The 19,437-nt window shown below is 50.7% G+C and overlaps 1 protein-coding gene across 4 annotated transcripts in view; it reads right to left on the reverse strand.

The window, feature by feature from the left end:
* JADE2 (jade family PHD finger 2) overlaps positions 1-19,437 on the reverse strand; it is a 74,035-nt gene that overhangs the window by 31,954 nt on the left and 22,644 nt on the right. For all 4 annotated transcript variants that reach the window (XM_074552355.1, XM_074552356.1, XM_074552353.1 and 1 more), the window contains one exon: positions 4,377-4,546. In XM_074552355.1, the coding sequence (XP_074408456.1) occupies positions 4,377-4,546 (170 nt within the window). The remainder of the gene's footprint in view (positions 1-4,376; positions 4,547-19,437) is intronic.

Raw genomic sequence — 19,437 nt, forward strand, 5'->3', positions numbered from 1 at the left:
CTGATTGAGCTGAAAATGTGGAGGGAAAATGTCCCACTGATCTCCCACCCCGCTAATCTATACATTAATACATCACATACAATTAATACATTCATTTACACGTGGTATTGATTATCTATATCTCTGAGGAGATAAATAAGCTCAGATCCAGAGGCTTGTGATGTTTTACAGAGGGGGATGGCTTCAAACTGAGTGAGGGCACAGTGAGATGGATTTTAGGAAGAAATTCTTCCCTGTGAGGGTGCTGAGGCCCTGGCACAAGTTGCCCAGAGCAGCTGTGGCTGCCCCATCCCTGGAAGGGTCCAAGTTCAGGCTGGATGGGGTTTGGAGCAACCTGGAACAGTGGAAGCTGTCCCTGCCCATGGCAGGGGGTGGGAATGGGATGAGCTTTAAGGTCCCTTCCAAACCAAACCATTCCACAATTCTGTCCTGGGGTGCCCTGCACAGTGGGACATGGACACATGGTGGTGGGCAGCAGCTGCAAACAGGCTGTGCCTGGGGAGTGCCAGCTCCTGCCTCAGGGGGAGAAAGGGGCTCCCAGAATCCCAGAAGGATGCAGTGGGATGGGAGCAGCCTCAGAGTGTGACACCCAGGAATGCCAGGGTGGGAAGCAGCCACTCTGTGAGGAGCAGGAGTGACAGCACCCTCAGAGGACTGACGGCACCCTCTGCTCCACCAAGCACATCGTGCCCAGGGTACCCCACCAACTGCAGCTTTCTTCACATCTACTCGACCAATCTCACCTCCAGCAGGGAGGGATCAGCTCATTAGCACACAGACACATGTCAAGCATGCAGCGCTGAATTCCCCCCGGAGCTTCAAAAGCAATCCATGTGACCTTTGCATGTTCCTGCCATAAAATACCAGGAACACCTCCAGCTCCAAAGATAGAAGCTGTGGTGGGCATATGTGAGCAGAATACACCATATGGATTAAGTCAAGGGAATACTTAGAAACGTCGACTCTGCCTTCAGCAAAATTGATTCCGACAACAATTTTAGCAATTTCTTGAGGATTTTCTGTGTGTTTATGAAGTGTCCATCACTGCAAAAGGATCTTTCAGCCTTGCTCTTTGAAGTCTCTCTAGCTGCACTCTTACAATAGCTTTGGATTTAGTAGAGATCACAAAACACAGCATAAAATGTTAATGTAAAAATGAAGATTTATGGCATGGCTGCTGTCTAAAAGGACAGGCCTGTGCTGCCTGGAATGGCATGGACATTAATCTGGCTCCAGGCTCCATTCAGTTTTCTTCAGATCCACTTTTTTTACAATCTCATATTGCAGCAGCAACAAATAAAACACTTAGGCATGCCTAAATACTGACTTCATCTCTAGGACACAAAGGTTCTTTAAACAGCACATTTCCATCGAGTACAGCAACAGCTACTGAGGCATCTTACTAGGGGGTTTAAAACTATTTAAAGCTGTTTCATGTTTAAAACTTTTGCTTTTCATGTGAAACCTTTGCTTTCTGGAGCAATCCCACTTAATTGGGAGAGGAGTCAGCAGGCAGAATGCATAGAGCTGGAGCTATCTGGAGGTTTATCTGATCTTGGTGATAAAATTCCATCCCTGGGGTGACCTAAAAAGGACTGGAAAAGGCATGTGCTGTGTGCTACGTAGAGCCACGAAAGGCGAGCTGGATGATCTCATAGGTGTTTTCCAGCTCTCCTCCCCACACATCCTCAGGAGCCAGTCAGAGATCTGGATCCTTCTTTGTCATTAAATATTTTGGGAATGACATATTGTGCCCCTGCACAGCCCAGTGACAACAGTTCAGCCAAACACCCATGAAGAATTTAAACTTCTGCCTACCTCCTAAATTAACTCTGGGAGATAACTCCTGGCTCCTCTGAATGGGAGGACAGGCTGCCATTCTCTAGTTAAGTCATGTTAATGATCTTGGAGATTAGCAAAGCAGGTTTGGAGATCTCAGGGAGTCATTAACAGTGTCATTAATGTCAAGGGCTTCCGGGAGAAAGAGCTATTTATGGACTGCCTTGGGTGCTGAAGGGCACCCAAATCCCACCCTGGCTTTTCCCACCTGGGAAGCAGAGGGAGCAAAGCCCCTGCTCTGGCCCAGCCCAGGAGCTGAGCAGATTTGCCACAGTTTTCCTCTATGAGCACCCAAACCCCATCACCTCCATGGACAGGAGGATGCATCCTCTCAAAGAAGCACAATGACCTCCAGGCTCCACAGCAGGCACAGCTCCCAAGGGTGATGAACCATGGTCCTGCAGCCAGGAGCACCAGCTCCCATCCTGCTTCCCACCTGCCAAACCCCCAGCTCCCCACAGCAGCAGGGATGGGGCATTATCAAAGCCACATCTCTTCCAAGTCACTGGAAAAAATGTACCACAAGTAGAGAATTTGGGAGGACTGGGGAAGGGGGAAAGATACCAGAATCCATTGGGCTGAAGCTGAATCTGCAGTGGATTTCACTTGCCAAACACTGGTTTTCAAAGCTCCTCTCTCCCCAGCATATTTAAGGCTCAGCCAGTAATGACAGAGCTCACTCAGTGACAGGAATGGGCTGGAGAAGCAGGAATGGACAGGAATGGGCAGTGATGCTCTCTGCACCACCACTGCTGGGATCACCTCAGTCCTATCACCATCTAGAGCTGGTGATGGCAGGAAGGCTCAAGGGCTTCCTCAGATTCTGTGGTTTCATCCACCCTGGACAAACATCTCCTAAGCACACTCCTTGGAAAAGGTGACTGGCTGATAAACGATGAGATGGAGGGAAAAAATGCAGCTTGCTCAGAATGGCTGGGGGTCAGCACAAAGTACTGCCTGTGTCCTGACCTGGGATGCTCCACAAGGAGCAGGGCTATGGCTGGGATGAAGCTCAGCCTAAACCTCCCCTCCTAAACTCAACTCACTCCCAAGGCAGAGCTGCTGGAGAAGCTGCCCCTCTACCCCAGCACTCGTGGGTTTGGCACATGCCAGCCCAAAGGTGACATGGGGACAGCCAGCTCCTGTCTGGCCTGGGGCAGGGACCTTCCAATTACCTCCACCTTCCATCACCCCAGGAGCTCCACAGCTGGAAACTGCATTTGAAACAGAATACTCTGAAGAAATAATAAAGCAAGGCAAATTTAATCCAACTGAGCTGGAGAAGCCAAATCTCTGCCCACTTCATTTCTAGAGTCTTATGAAATACACACAAGAGGAAGTTGAAATAGAGACAATGCTTCTCTGGAGCCCAGAGACATTCTGGTGGAGATGGTGAGGGAAATGTAGCAGGGGGTACAGTGAAGGCACAGTGAGGTCAGGACGATGCCCAGTGTGGCTGAAGGTGGTTTCTTGGTGCAGCAGCTGTGCATGGTTAGGAAGGGTGGATCCTCTGCAAGTCCTGAGCAGGACTGAGGCACTTGGCTTCATCCAGCAGCACCCCCTGCTCTGCACAAGGATTTCACTGTAGCTCCAGTGCCTCAGAACCTGTGTGTGCTAACAACAGAGCTGGGGCTGCTGATACAGGAGCAGCTAATGAGGGCAGAACTGAGTTGTGACTTCTCTGTGATGCTACAGGCTCCACAGGGTTGAGATTATGGGAAATCCAATATACAGGATATCTATACCAGATATTCACACAAACTGTGAAAGCAGCTTCTAAAACTTTCTCAAGGTCATGGTAACAAAATTTCATTGTAAACCATGAGTACACCAGAAGGACAGATCTTTCAAAACCAACATCAGCCACTGTCATGGCCAACTTCTGAGCTTGTTTGTGCTCCATGCAAGCTCATTGAACTGCATCTTCCTGACCTCATCCTGAATCCTGCTGCAGCCCCCAGCTGCCTGTGAGAGCCAGCACAGCCCTCCTGCTCCTCAGGGCACTATCCCAGGTGCTCAAGCACCTGTAAAATCCTTTTCCCCACTCCTGAAGGGCCTTTGCCACCAGGACTAACCCTACATGCAGGCACACTTGAGCCCTCACTGACCTCACAAGGTGAATGCTTTACTGAGGCATTGCTCTTACCTGCAGGGCAGCAGCCACACCACAGCAACCCTTCCCTAACAAGGACTGGAAAATCCCTCCACAGTCTGGCAGGACTACACACACCCAGGGGTCTGTGCCAACAAATCTGCCCAGCAGACCATGCTAAGCTAGTGCCAGTGGTCAAATTCCAAGCTCAGGTAGTTGCACTTGACTAAAATCCACTAAAGGATTTGAAGAATGTGCAGTGATATAACAGCAGTGATGCAGGCAATGTTATGCTGTGATATCTAGAGAATGCCTGGAATAGGAAACAAGCAGGACCAGAGTTTCTGACATTTCTTCTTCAAGGCTTTTAGTTCCACATGCTTACTCAAAAATGGCCACTGTGGGACAGCCAGGGCAGAAAGAAAACAAAGGCAGCAATACTCACCCATCTCCTTGAGCTCCATGTTAACAAGCTCCAACCAGCAGGCATCGAGCTCGTCCAGGTCATAGCGGCTCATGCCCTGCAGGTAAGTCCTTGTAGCCTCTGAGATCTCAGAGCCAGGCAGGCTGCTGGGTGAAACCTGTGAGAGTGAGCTCTCCAGCTGGGGGATGATCCTGGAAGAAAAGAAAGGGAGGTTCAGAAAGAGCTACAGCTCAGAAAAATGTCCTGTTTCTTGCCATGGAGGGTGAGAGCACACGGGGTACCTGACTCTGTGAAGGAAAACAAAGCCACTGCACCTAAAGTCAATCCAAGCACTGACAGACAGCCTCAGGAGAGCAACTACAGCAAGAGTGTTCCCATTCACCCCCAGAAATTACTCTTTACATGAGAAAAATGAGGTGCAATGGAGATGATGCTCCAAGTACTGACAGCAAGCCCCCAGGCATTAACTGCTCCATGGACACCTCCAGTGTGCCCACATCCACTGGGCAGCTCTTTGGCACTGGGGAACATCCCATGGTGGTCTGTGAGATTTGTTCTGAGTGCTCTCTAACCACAACCACAGGGATGGGGAGAGGAGCTGCCTCATGTGCTGCAAACTCCCTGCACAGAGAGGAACCAGGCTCTGGCTGTCAGCAATTCTGCCTTTCCCTGGCAGCTCTGCAGCAATATGCAGGAGACTTGCCATGCACATGTCAGCAGTGTCACGCCTCATGACATGCAAGCAGAGGACAGGCTGGAAATGAGAAGCAGCCTGTGGTGCCAGCTGACACATCTCAGAGAGGCTGGGAGCTGGAGCTTGCTGCAGGATTTGCACAGCTCACATTTCCTCTCCTGAAATCCACCTCCTGGCACAGACAGCAAGCCAGGAAGATGCTGCAAAGAAACAGCAACCAAACACACCTCACTGCAGCACAGATTCTGCCCATGCAGAGCTGGAGGATCCAGCCCTGCTCTTGCACCAGGGCCAGCTGGGAAGGCTGCTGGTCCCTGCAAGACTTTTATCTGCCTTCTGTCCTGCTATGCAAGCTAATGTCAGAGCATGGAGTGCCTTGTGCTCTGGGATGTGTCTGGGGCAGAGCCATGGTGTCCATCACACAACCAGATGAGCTGTGGTACCAGGTGCTCCAAGGTCTGTATGTGCCAGGGAGAGACACCTGAGCCCAGCTGTCCTTGGGAATGAGACCCTGCCTGCCTTGCCAAGGTTGGGAAGGAAATCTGTGGCAGGAAAATGAACCTGGAGTTCCTACAGAGCCAGACATGCAGTTTAATTGCTGTTCTCTGTGGTCACAAACACTGGAGGCACTTCCAGAGCCACCAGCAGAAGAAGCATTATGGCTCAGAGAGAAAAACATCAAGAAATGGGTTCGTATTATCTCTTTTGCTTTACTTGCCCCACAGTAAATTGAAAATAAACATGTGACCCAATGTCCTGAGTACATCTCCAAATTAAAGAACCAAAAAGAGCCACATGGAAGGACAGCTCTCAGTCCCCACATTTTAGAACAATCTCACTTTAATCCAGGATAGGATTTGGGGATTCACTGACTTCTCTAATGCAGACATTAGAGGGATGCTCCAGCCACAGCTTCAGGATTGGCATCTAAGGAGCTCCCAAACCCCTAAAATCAGAGAATCACACAATAGATGGGTTTGGAGGGAACCTGACAGATCATCCAGTTCCAGCCCTCCCTGACATGGGCAGGGACACCTTCCACCAGACCAGGCTGCTCCAAGCCCCATCTATCCTGGCCTTGAACACTTCCAGGGATGGGGCAGCCACAGCTTCTCTGGGCAGCCTGTGCCAGGGCCTCATCATCCTCACAAGAAAGAATTTCTTCCTAATACCTAATCTAAATCTGCCCTCTGTCAGCTCAAAGCTATTCCCCTCTGTCCAGTCACTACATACCCATCTAAAAAAGTTGCTGTCCAACCCTTCTTGTAGCCCATTTAGCCACTGGAAGATGCTTTTCACAAAAAAATAAAGCAGGAGCTGCTGGTGCAATGTGCAATTGGTTCACATCAGACTAAACCTCTCCTTTTCATGAGCTCAAGTCCGGGTCAGCCCTCACAGAGACAGAACCTGGGTGTGGCAGCCAGGCTGGGCACAGCCTTGTGTTACAGGAGAGAAAAAACCACTCCTCCACCTGCAATGAATGCTTCTGTTTGGGAGAGCTGCCTGAGCAGCACGAGGTCAGGGCCCTAAGCCCTCACTAAGCCAAGTTACACAAGATGCTCACCCCAAAGCCCCTGCAACAGGTGATGCTCTGACACCGAGCCAGCCGCGGATGCTTGGGATGGCAGGAGCAAAGCGCTGCTATTTTTACCCTGGCATGAACCTGCAAAGATTAATGCTCTGTGTGCATATCAAAGGAGTATCCTGAACAGGTCATTCACTGCATGGAGAGCACTGAAATGCACACAGTGTGATGAGGATGCTGACGTGGCTGGAGCTGTTGTCATCTCATTGCAGGGGTTCCATGCTGTTGGCTCCTTCTCACAAAAGTTTCATACCTGCTTTGTGTTTCTCGTGGGCATCTCTCAGAGCACTGACTCTTTTTTTTCTTCACAAAGCACCCAACTGACTGCAGCTCCCTTCTCACCCAGCCATCCCACTCTTTTATACCACTCTGCTTCTCACTGCTTACAGCTGTGGCCTGTTAAAGTCAGGCCTATTCCTAATCTTTGATAATTGGCCCAGCTGCAACTCTTTAGGGGTGAGATTACTTTCTACACTATCTTTATTTTCTTATATTCTATCCCCCTACATGGAGCAACCCCTTGGGGTTACCTCACACAGTGCATACAGCACTGCCCACCAAGAGTGGGGTGTGGGACCTGCCTGAGCCTGGGCACATCCCCTCCCACCTGGGCACACAGCTCCACCTCCTTTCTGCAGGAATCTCGTGGAGAAGTTTTGCTGAACCTGATGCTCAGAGACAGGAGACAAGTGACTGCCCCCTCGAGTCATGTACCCCCCTCCCCGGTGCTCCCAACCGCCCCAAACCTGGATTCATTTAGACTCTCAGACCTGGATTAATTTCAGACTCTCAAACCTGTGCGCAGTCCCTGGTGATGCAGAGATCACAAGGAGCTCAGGGGCTCACTGAAGGTAGTAGCTCCACCAGTGCTCAATGTCCAGCTCTTTCTGACACTGTAATTAAATGCAGTTTGCTTTGGTTTAATGGGAACTGGCACTTGTAGAGTGACATTTTGCCTCTCACCGTGTCACTGATGATGAAGATCAAGGTAATGAAGATACCAACATCTAACAAGCTGACCAGCACTCTGTTAAAGGTTTGAAACATGCCAGTGCAGGGATGGCAGGTGCCTCTCCCCATCTGGGAGCACAGGGATCAGGGAGGGATGATCAGGTGCTCCAGCACTCAGCACTTTCCTACAAGGAATAAGCATTACTATGAAAAGTATCTTCCTAAGAGGATCATTACACTTACTTTTGAAGTTTCCTCCCCATAACCCCATGCTGGTCTAGCAGCAAGGGCTGGGATCCCCTGGAGTTAATTCAGGCTTGGGGATGCTGGGACATGTTCATGCCATTTTCTCACCATTTCAAATACCAGCAAACAGAGAAGGTCAGAAATGAAGAAACTGAAACAGCTGCTAAATTATTTTTTATACAGTGAAAAACTTGTATAACCCTATGAAGACCTGCTGGAAGCCTGGTCCAGACCAACTCCCTGACTCATCTGCAGCACTCAGTTAAACACACAAGGGTTTTATGGCTTGCAAACAATTCAGCAAACCCCAGGAGAGCCTGTGCCTGCTCCCATGAGCACTGCTCCCACCCTGAGGGGAGCTGGAGGCTGCCAGATGCTGAGGCTCACATGGGGCATCCCAATGCCCCAGAGATACACAGCCTGCCACTGATTCCTGCATCTGCTCTGGTGGATAAAATCACATTCCTAAAATGCAACCCACTCCTTCCTGACATGTGCTACCACACCTGCAAAGTTCTTCCTGGTGCTGAGATGTAAAGATCAGTGAGTGCGGTGACAGTGCCTTAGGCCAGGAGGGGCTTTGGGAGGAAGAGATCCTACAGTTTAAGAGCAATCCTTTGGGAAAGACCATGTCCTGCCTCACAGCAATACAGAGAACAGACCAAGCTGGGCACCTTCCTCACCTCCAGCAGCTTCAAGAAACTGGAGCCCAAAAAGTGTTAAGCTTTGTGCTGTCCAGTGGAGACCTGGCAATAAAAAGGGAACAAAGCACAGAGGCTGTCCTCAGCAGTGTCTGTCCATCTCCTGCTGGGCTCCAGGAGCTGGGGATGTCATCAGGGCTCCCCTTCTGTGCAGGGACAACTCTGAATCCATTGGGAAACCATGTTCCCAAATTGCTGCTTGATGTACAAAGAAATACCCAGGCTGGGTGATGAGGAGTCTGCACAGGAGCCACCAACCTACCCAAATTCACCATCAAGGCAAAGAATCACAGAGCAAAGAGCCCCCACCAAGAGCCAGACCATTCACAGAAGCTCAGCTACACAGGAGGAGCTTTACACTCCTTTATTTATCCAGAGACACAGCATTTTCTTAAAATCCTGTATCCATCAAAGGCTCCTTTAAACGAAGGGCTGAAAATTGGGATCAGCCTGAAAATCACAACAAACCTGGGGCCATTAGTCTGAAAGTGGGTCTCAAGGGCACTTGAGGAAAAGGAGTAAGTGGACCCCAACACTCTTGAGGATCACATCTATCCCTGGAGAAGATTACACTGTAATAAAATATACTCAGCAAATTCCCATGGTTAATCATCTCTGTAAACTGAATGCTTCACTTGGCTGAAGGGAGAAGGCTTTTTTTTTCTATATGCTCCCTTTAATATATCAGAAATAATTAATCCTGCATAGTGTTTCTCATGTAAAAATACTTAATTTTATTACAACGAAGACATTAGTCAGTAATCTTTACCTCCGCTCCAGCCTAAATTAGTCTTGTCCAATGTCCATAAATAAGTCAGCCTAAGAAAGTCAGTGCAAAGACAGCTCTGCCAACAGCCCTCAGTGCTGATACTGCTCCTACCACCAGCTCTGCTTGTGGGGAATTCTCCTGTGGCACACAACAGCTTTAAAAGGGCAATTTAAAGGGATGATTTTCACTTTCTGTTTATTAAAAATAGTATCTAGCAGGCCATTTGGACTGGATGCCCTACTTTCTTTTGAACTTAAGCTAACAGATTTTATACATGCTGTTGCCTCTCAACAGCAGAGCAGAATTTAAGCATTTAAGTTAGAAAAAGTGCCTGGGGGTATAAGGGTGAAGGATAGGGCTGGAGATAGTGGTGGATGGTCACAATAATGAGCCACAACCCACACACAAGGGTTTGTGATCCTCAGCATTCCCACTCCCAGATTTACTGACCATGTTACTCCTACTTCTTGTATTTTTATGGCTTCTAGTAAAGGCTATAAAACCATGAGCCAAAAACTATACTCCCAAAACTGGGCTCAAAGACAAGAGGGAAGGCCAAGAAGAGAATATATATTTAGATATATAGATAATATATATTTAGGTTTTCAATTAACTGGCCTGAGGTTCAGACCTGCAAGCAAGCTGGCCTGAGCAGCTGGATGAGCCCAGAAGTGTCTTTAGGCTCACCCAGGCCTTGGTGCTAACAGGTACCTGTGCACTTCACCCTTCCCTCCTTGGCTGCAGATACCCCAGGGAACATCTGGAGCTCCCTGGTCACCAGCACAAAGAGTTCAGGGCCCTGTGAGCACCCTGCTGGCACCCCTGGCATGAGGAACCTGACACCAGAGCCCAGGACGCTGCAGAGGGACCACAGGTACCCAGAGCCTGCCAACACATCCTCCTGTGGATGGAGAAGGGATGCTGGAGGCAGCTGGTCCTGGAGAGGGAGGGAGAGAGGGGACACAGTGCATCTCAACGGGGCACTGTCACCAAACCCTTTTATTTTAAAACAAACAAGAACCCAAAGAGAAGAATGAGATGGCACCGCTGGGACCACTTTGTGAAGAAAATAAACTATTTGCAGTATTTCCTTATTGGCTGCTGGAGCCAAAACCCTCTCAAGATTTGGCAACAGCCTCCGAAAATCCATGCAAATTCATCATGCATACATACATCAACAGAGTAGCCATGGGAATGGGAACCTCTGGTCTGGGAAGGGAAACCTGTGGTGGCTGATGGATGAAGGGAAACCTGGATGGCCCCATCTGCCACCCATTCTGCACCATTTGTAGGCTGTCTTCATGGCAGGGGCTGCAACAAGCACATTCCTGGCAAAAAAGGCTGATGGAGGGAACTTAACATCAGCCCCTCCTGTGCACATCCCTGCTCTGGCACACAGCTCAGTGCCATGAGCAGTCTGTCCCCCCTGCCCTGATGGGCACAGGGGGTGGCTGGGCTGGCACTGCCCTTTGCTATAACCCAAACCTTCCTTTAAGTGCCTGTCCCAAAACCCACACAGGCAGTGCCACACACAGTCCAGCCATGAAGCTCCATTTGCCTTCTGCTGCTGTGCTGAGAGAACAAAGCAGCTGAATCCCAGGAGCATCCAGGAACAGGAGCAGCCGTGCCCAAAATGCACCCCCTGACTGCACAGACACCAGTGCCTGATGCTCAGCTCCGGGAAGGTCCCTTTGTGCTGCCTGAGTGGCACAGAGGATGCTCAGAAGGGGTTAATGCTGCTCGCAGCAGCTCCTGCCCTGGTGCCAGCAGCCAGTGAGTGCAGCTCCAGGTGACGTAATGCCGGGTGCTGTGCAGCAATGCTGGCTGGCTGGGCAGGCTGTGCTCCCAGCCCTCCTGCTGGATGCCTTGGGGACCCCGGGATGTCTCAGGGACCCCAGCATGTCCCAGGGACCCTGCTATCCCCAGCCCAGGACAGGATGTCCCCTTCAGCTGCCGCTGCTCTTCCCCAGCTGAATTCTGTCACTCGGCGCTGCCCAGTGAACATCAGAAATTTTCATTATTAAAGCATCCCTAGCCATGGGGAGCATCTGATCCCTAAGCAGCACAGCACAGCTCTGCAGGGCACAGCCAAATTCCTTCCCAGGACCATTCAAGGGCTCTCTCTGTGGGCTTGGAAATCCCCCTGTGACAATCCCATTCCCATTTCCATGCAGAACGTTAAGGACGGGGTAAGGTGGCCCCTCCCGAGCTGCTGGCAGTTTAGGATTTACATAGGCAGGATCTGGAAGTTTTACAGAAATGCAGCTGAAGCTCCCAATTACAATTAACAGGTGCAGTAAGTAAAATGCTTAGTTGCTCCCTCCCCATCTGAAATCTCCTTCTGTAACAGCCTGTAACCACGGTGGGTCCTTCCAGGCCCCTGGAATAACATAATCCTCTAAGGAGAAAGTGATTCACTCTTCTTTGATGTGATAAAAAGAGGAAAACAAGTGAACAGGAGGCACTAAACAGCCATCTTGTGAAACCCAGACAGCTTTTTCCAATTCCATTTCTGAGCTGTTTATCACCACATAAAAAGCCTGATACCCAGCACACTAGAGGAAGACCAGTCTTGATGTCCCTGTCTTTCTCACATTTACATTCCAGCCTAAATCTCACCGAGATTTAGCTCAACAAATGAATTATTTAAGTTGCAACTCTGATTCAGTGCCCAGAGAATCATTTTGATGTAGATGGCAGCGGGGACCTGGTACAGAAGGATTCAGGTGCAGAGCAGTGTCTGCTTTCCCAAGGCAGAGGAGAGCACCAGAGGGTTCATCTCCACACCTTCTGAGAGAGGAAAACCAGGGCTGCAGGGACACAGCAATGGCTGGGCAGTGCTTTGCTGGTGGGCTGATTGCAACAACAAAACACAGATGTTTTTCTGGCAGACCAGACAAAAGCAATGTCTGGGACGAGAGCAAAATGCACACATAATTTCTGATGCTGTGCAAAGATCTTCTCCATATTCCTTTCCCCTTTTCTCTCTGTGCCATTCAGCTCTAACAGTGTTGAAGGCAGCAGGGGGACTGTGCCCAGCTGCTGGGAGGTGACACAGCCTGTGCTGCTCTCCTGGCCCTGACATCCAGCAGAACACAGCAGCCTCCAGTGCCAGGGCAGCTGCAGGGGATGCTCACACAGCTCCCTGCAGGCAAGCAGGGCAGAGCAGCCCCAGCACCCACAGGTGCTGCTCTCCCCCTTCTCCCAGAGCATCCCCGACCCACCCATGGCCCTTCAGGGACCCATGTGGGTCACACAGCAACCTCCTCCAGACCCAGCCTGCAGGCTGCCAGCATCCTGCTCATTTCCATTTCAGCAATATATGTCTTGGAATTGCTACTAGAGAAGCCAGGGACACTTGAGTGTGTGTTTTCTGGATATAAAAAGACCAAAAAAAAAAGTTGCTTCTTTATGTAACTTAAGCCAAGCTACTAACATTAAAGCATCTGGAATTAATTATCCCAGCCAGATAATGTTTCCATAATTACTTCAGTAATGCAAACAGCTCCACTTGCCTTTGTATCCACCTACTAATGGAGACCAGAAACAGAAGACATCAGCAATGGTGGCAGCTCTGCACCTGCCAGGGTCTGAGCAGGAGCCACAGCAGACCAAGAACTGCACAAACCCCCCTGACACTGTTACTCACAGAACTGAGTGTGGCAGAGCTCAAAACACAGACACGAGCACAAGATGACAACAACTCCCATCCAGCAGCACAGTGTCTGCACATGGGTCTCCTTAAAGAAACCCAGCCCAGTGAAAGCAAAGCTTTGAGGAATTTGAAAAGGCAGCACCCAGACTCTCTTAATGTGTTCTGGATCACTGAACTGACACTGAACCCTGAAGCACATGAGAACAGCTCTGACACTCCAAGCAGCTCAGAGCCCATCCCAGAGAACAGGGAGGGATCCATCTGCCTCTTCCACCATCCCCTGCAGCTCTGGGTGCACCTCATGAAACCCCAGACTGGTTTGAACTGGCAGAGACTTTTAAAGGTCCCCTAATCCAAACCCCATGCCATGAGCAAGGACACCTTCAACTAGATCAGATTTTCCAGATCTTTTTCAAGTGCACTGAGAGAAACCACCTACAGCTCTCCTCCACCTCCCCAAGGTCTGCTAACACAGTGCAGCTCACTTTCCAGCAACACCCCACCTAAATTCTACAGGATTACCCACAGCAGCAGCAGAATGGAGCAGCTGGGCTGTCCCTTTCCTCCCATCACTCTGGAGAGCACTTAAATGCAATAGCTGCTTGCATTGTTCAGAGGGGACCCAAGGTGCCCCAAATCACTGGGAGGTGATTTCATTAGGGCTGTGGTTGCAAGCCCAGCAGTCAGAGCTGCTGGGCTTTGCCTGGCTTCACAATAAATCCACGGTTCTGGATGGAGAGCAGAGGCAATGCAGTGAGATGTGGAGGCTCCCAAGGCTGTACCAAACCAGAGTGGGTCCCAAGAGCTGCAAACCTTGTTACAGAGCAGCAGGAAATCCAGCTCACTCGTTCTATACATTTGCTCCTGAAGTACACTTGACTTTCTGTGTGTTTGATCCAGTATAAACCACAGGCATCCACTGGGAAGATTAGCAAACATTCAAAATAAAAGTCCAAGTGGCTCAGAATGAGGTAAGAACAGGCTGGATTAGCACATTTCCCATAGCAAACTAATAAAGGTGAGGACTTGCTGAAAGCCCACACAAGAACTTGTCAAGCAGAGAGTAAACCTGAAATGATGACAAGTAACAGGCAGAGTAAATCACACTCACTCCTTTGCAAAGCACTCACAGGCACTGGGCACGAGCCAACAACCTCCTGCAGCACCAGTGCCACCTTGTGCAGCACCAGTGCCCCCTGTGCAGCATCAGTGCCACCCTGTGCAGCATCAGTGCCACCCTGTGCATGGCCCAGTCCCTCTGCTGCCCTGGTGTGATTCATCCCACCCCAAACCAGGTCCCTGAAGCCCTGACAGGACAGACCACCCTGTGCCCAGACCATCCCTCCCCTCTGCCTGCAGGGACAAGGGACGCCTGAGCAGATCTGACTGGAAACCTCGCTTTGCCAGTGGCAGAGCTGGAGACCAAACTCACTGATGTTACATCACTGGGATTATTTTGCAGCCCTGGATCAGTGCCACTGGCCAGCCCATCCTCACAGCCCAGCTGTCACTGTGGGGGTCCCCAGGAACGGGCAGGCAGGGAGCCTTCCTCTCCCCACACACAGCCCAGGGCTTGTGATCAAAACATTTAGGCCTAGGGCAATTGGGATTTTCATTTCTTTTGATCAGAGCACAGTCTCTGAGGGAAGTGTACATGTATTTCTGGAGCATACCAGAACCCAGGCACATTCAAGGGCAGGCAGCCACAGAAAAGGGATAACCAACCCAAGAAATAGCCCTTTGTAAAATCGCCAGCATGCCATCTGCAAGCTCCAAACTCACACATTTTTCATGATGAGCTGGAGGGAAGGGAAAAAAAAAAAAAACAGGAAAAAAAAAAAAAGGATTATGTTAAAAGAAAAAAAAGCTGTGCTCCAAAAGCTCCTCAAACTGCTGCAGAATCCTGCCTGCCCCTTCTGCAGCAAAGCCCAAGGGAAGCAGCTGATGAGTCAACAGCCAGCCTGCGTCGCCGACCGAGGAGAGGAAGTCCAATGTGAGCACTGAGAACAAAGTGTGCTGGTTCATGGAGTACACACTGAGCAGGCAGCCTCGGGGAGCCCTCCCCAGGCTGCAGGGACACAGCCTGGCTGCCGGCCAGCACTCCCAGGGGACACGGAGAGGTGACGTCCAGGCATGGCTGGGACATCTGCATCGTGCCGCCCTGCTGCCAGGCCAGCCTGGCTGCCCTTCCTCGGGCTGCCACGCTCCACACTGCAGCACAGACTGCTCCTGCAGGGGCTCTCTCCCTTTGCTGGGTGTTGTGGGTGCAGCACCCAGCCCTGCGAGGAGGACCTGAGGTGTCTTCCCAGTGCAAGATGGGGGCAGGGATGTGTCCCAGTCCTACACCCACTGCTGGTGCACCAGGTCACTCCTCTCCCCACCTCAGCACACTCATCTCCAGCACTGCTTCCCACAGACAGACCTGCTCCGTGTGCCTGCTCTGCCAGTGACACTGGCGCCACAAAACCACCACCTGCCAGCAATGCACAGCTTGGAAAGAGCTGCTGGAGCTCCTGGAGACGTGGGGCATCTCCTGATGGGAGTCCACTAAAGAACAGCCTGGAGGAGATGAACCTGAGTGGGCAGTGCCACACCACCCAGCCCAGCCAGCCCTGCACCACCTGGATGTGTTCCCTGAGCACAGCCTGACCTGTGTGTGGCCATCAGAGGAGGGCAGAGGGGACTGAGGGAGGACAGGACAGGGACAGGGCCATGGTGCACGGCAGACGGTTTGTGGCGGTGCCGCCATCGCCGGCACTCGCCGGGGCTGTGCCTTCCTGTGAGCACAGCACTTTCTGTTTTCTGTTAAAACAGGGCCACAGCGACGATGCAAGTATAGATCTGCAATGCCAAGAATATCTGGGAAGGCTGCCAGCAAGAAGCAGCCTTCCTGCTCGTCCTCCCGCTGTGTGCAAATTCACAGGAAACAGAATCTACAGCACATACTAATGTGGCTTAATGCGAGATCCAAGAGCCACCTTGAGATCCTGCTTGCATCCCTGTCAGCCTGGGGAAGGAGCCACATGCCAAGAACATTAAATCATTTAATAAAGGAGGAAATAAAACCTGCACAGGTGCATAAAATCCCACATAGGTGCCGCTGCTTTAGGAAGTGATGCTCTGCTGTGCAACCTCAACACGCATTGCCACCAGCAGGAAGGGACAAGCCCAGGTCCCTGGCACATCCACTGCTCAAAAATGGCTCCACAGCCTCCTACGAGCACCCTTCAACCTGCAAAGTCCTGTGGGGTTTGTTATGGTGTGACTCTGGGAATACAAAACTCATCTGACTTTTTCCCATCTTCCCATTTACAACAGGAGAGGTACCCAAAGCCCTGATGCTCCCAAATTGCTGATAACTCTTACCCTTACTTTACCTTATTTAATCCTGAGGCTGCACTGAGATGAGCCAACTTTGCCTCCAACACCCAACTGCATCCCACAGCAGAATGGGACCTTGCATCTGGATCTCCTCATGCTGGAAATCTCTGTCCCTCTGTTTACACAATGTAAAATAACTGCAGAGTTCACACAGGGGCTGTAAGGCTCAGCTCTGCTCCAAAAAAGCCAGTGGAGATCCTTCCACAATGGTCTCTAGCAGAGGTGGAACACAGCACCCTGGGGATGCAGTGTCACCACCACCCACACTGCAGGTGGGTGACACAGGGCAGGGGATGGCAGCCTGCCTGCCTGCTGCAAGGGAAAGCTGCCCTGACTGCTCACTGCTCTGATAGCTCCCATCTGACTGCAAGTGCCTTTTATCTCCACACAGGAGCCCTTCAAGCTCCGGGCAATTCTCAGGCCAATAAAATTCTCAGGTTCAAATAAAACCCTTTTGAATAGCCGTGAGCCAGAAGTAATCGTGGAGAGGAAGCAGCTGATCTCCTGTGCTGCCTCTGATGACCCTGGCATCCAGGTGGCTGCCAGCAGCATCCTCCTGAGACAACAAGCCAAGATATGCTGCACCTCTTCCTCCCCTGCTTTCCTCACAACTGCACTGCAATTTGTGCTAACCTAGAAAGGACCCTGGAGTTTAAGGTGGCTCTCAGTGGAGGCATTTGGAGACAGATGCTTTCTGGGGAAAGCATTCCTTAAAATACAGCTCTTGCCTTCTGCCTCTACCCCAGCTTTTGACATTTTACAGCTCCAGGAAAACAAAATGTTTTAAAAATCTCATTTTCAGCTTTGGAGGCACAAAACCTAGAGCTGGTTTCCAAGCAGCCAGGAGGGAGATGAAAAGAGCAGCAGTGGCTGAGTGCACGGCACCTTTCGGACAGAGAGCTCCACCTCTGCTCCATCTCATGGCACCTTTGGGACAATGAGCTCCATCTCTGCTCCAGCTTATGGCACCTTTGAGACACAGCTCCATCTCTGCTGCAGCTCATGGCACCTTTGGGACAATGAGCTCCATCTCTGCTGCAGCTCATGGCACCTTTGGGACACAGCTCCATCTCTGCTCCATCTCTGCTCCAGCTCATGGCACCTTCCAGACAACGAGCTCCATCTCCAGAGCAGGAAGCAGTTCCCACCCCACAGCACAATCTGCTGGCTGCCCATGGCTCAGCCCAGGAACCAGCTCCTGAGCAGCAGCACCATGGGCTGGCTATTATTTTGCAGGCAGTGCCTGTCTGCTTACCAGCTCCAGGGGCTCTCCTGTCTTCTCTCCAGCCTCCCCACCTCCCCCTAGGAGTTTCACATGGAAGTGGCTGTCAGAAGTGACAGCATCAGGACTGGATTAGCACAGGCATCCCCCCCTAAGGGCAGGATGCTCTGTCACACCTCTGAGATGGGGAAAGCAGAGCGCTGACAGCGAGGAAGAGCAGCAGCCGCTGGGCTCCACATTGCCAGTCCACAAAAAACATCAATGCTGGGACTTTTTTCAGCAGATTAAAAGGAATTTGGATTGTCCACAGCTAACACAAGAGGATGTTCGGTTTAGACAAAAATTTTTTGAGTAGGGAAAAAGGAAAATTTGGAAGTAAAGGAGGAAAGTGATGCCGAGGCCATGGGGCAGCAGCCACGGGGTGGGGGCAAAAGCAGCAGCTCAGGCAGGACCAGCAAGGTGGCTGCTCCTGGGAAGGACACTGGGGTGAATTAAAGCAGTTAAACAGGGGAGGTAAATGGAGTTGTAAGGCCTTTTAAGGCTGCTCTCTTAAGGCAGATGAAATAGAGTCATCTCTTGTGAAAAAACATTTGACATTTCTCCAAAACAGGGCAAGATGCAAAAAGGAGTTGTCTAACCCTGGAGATAGCAAAATTACTGCAGTCTGCTCTGTCCCTGGCAGCCCAACACTGCCCTTTCCACCTCCCATTCTCACATCAGTGGCCCAAGCGGGAAAAGCTTAAGGGCAGGGATGCTTTGGGAGGCAGAGCTGCTCAGCAGAACACACCATCTCTGCTGTGCCTTCTGGCGTGCATTCTGTCCTGATTAAAAAAAAATCTGGCAGTGTCACTGCCTGTCCCCCTGGGAGTGCATCATGGCTACAAACCAGGTGCAACCATTAACACTGCTGTAAAATGAGCTCTTCATTTCCCTCCCATCACACTGGGGAAGGCAAAATATCCCAAACAGGAGTCTATCCGAGGACAGGCCATGCTTGCTGCCCAGCCAGCAGGGAGAGATGGTTCAGGCAATTGAGACACAGTGCAAGACAGAGCAACAGCAGAAGAAAGAAGAGGAAGCTGAAGCTGTGGGCAAGCAGCACAATCTCCAAGCAGACGAGGAGCAGCTTGGGATGAGCAGGGCGTGACACAAACTAGAGGGGATGCAGAAATCCACCTGGGATGAGCTGGGAGTGATGGAGTCAGCAATCAGTACCTGAGAGGTCATAGAGAATGGGTCAGATTTCAGAATTACAGACTTACAAAGGACTTTCAAGAGGTCATCTAGTTCCAATACCCTGCCATGGGAAGGGACACCTTCCACTAGAGCAGGCTGCTCAAAGCCCTGTCTAGCCTGGACATTCTTCCAGAGATGCAGCCACAGCTTCTCTGGGCAACCTGTGCCAGCACCTCACCACCCTCACAGGGCAGAATTTCTTCCTAATATCTGTTGCTTTAAAAAGAAAACAAATGCTTTGTAGAGCAAGGCTTGAACTAAAAACAGTGTTGAGGTACTGAAGAAAGAGCTGGAACTATTTCAGGAGGCAATTCATCAAGGATTATGGAAAAGTGCCAATTAGAATAATCAAACAAGTAAAATAATCCCAAGAATTAGGAAATTCTTCAGAGGATAACACTGGAAGAGAAACTGACACTGGGAGTGAAACTTCACAGTCAAGGTGAATGGGGAGCACCAGGATGTCCCCTCCAGAAACCACAGGGGGACACCACCACCACCACCATGGTGCTGGGGGGGCCAGAGCAGGACAGGGTGGGATGGGGACCTGGGAGGGAGTGACCTGTTCCAGGTGTCACTGTAGGAATATCCACTGATGAAAACATGCAGCAGAGATGCTCCAGCACCCCCAAATCCAAGGGC

The sequence above is a fragment of the Zonotrichia albicollis genome, chromosome 15 (assembly GCF_047830755.1).
Source record: "Zonotrichia albicollis isolate bZonAlb1 chromosome 15, bZonAlb1.hap1, whole genome shotgun sequence".
NCBI lineage: Eukaryota > Metazoa > Chordata > Aves > Passeriformes > Passerellidae > Zonotrichia > Zonotrichia albicollis.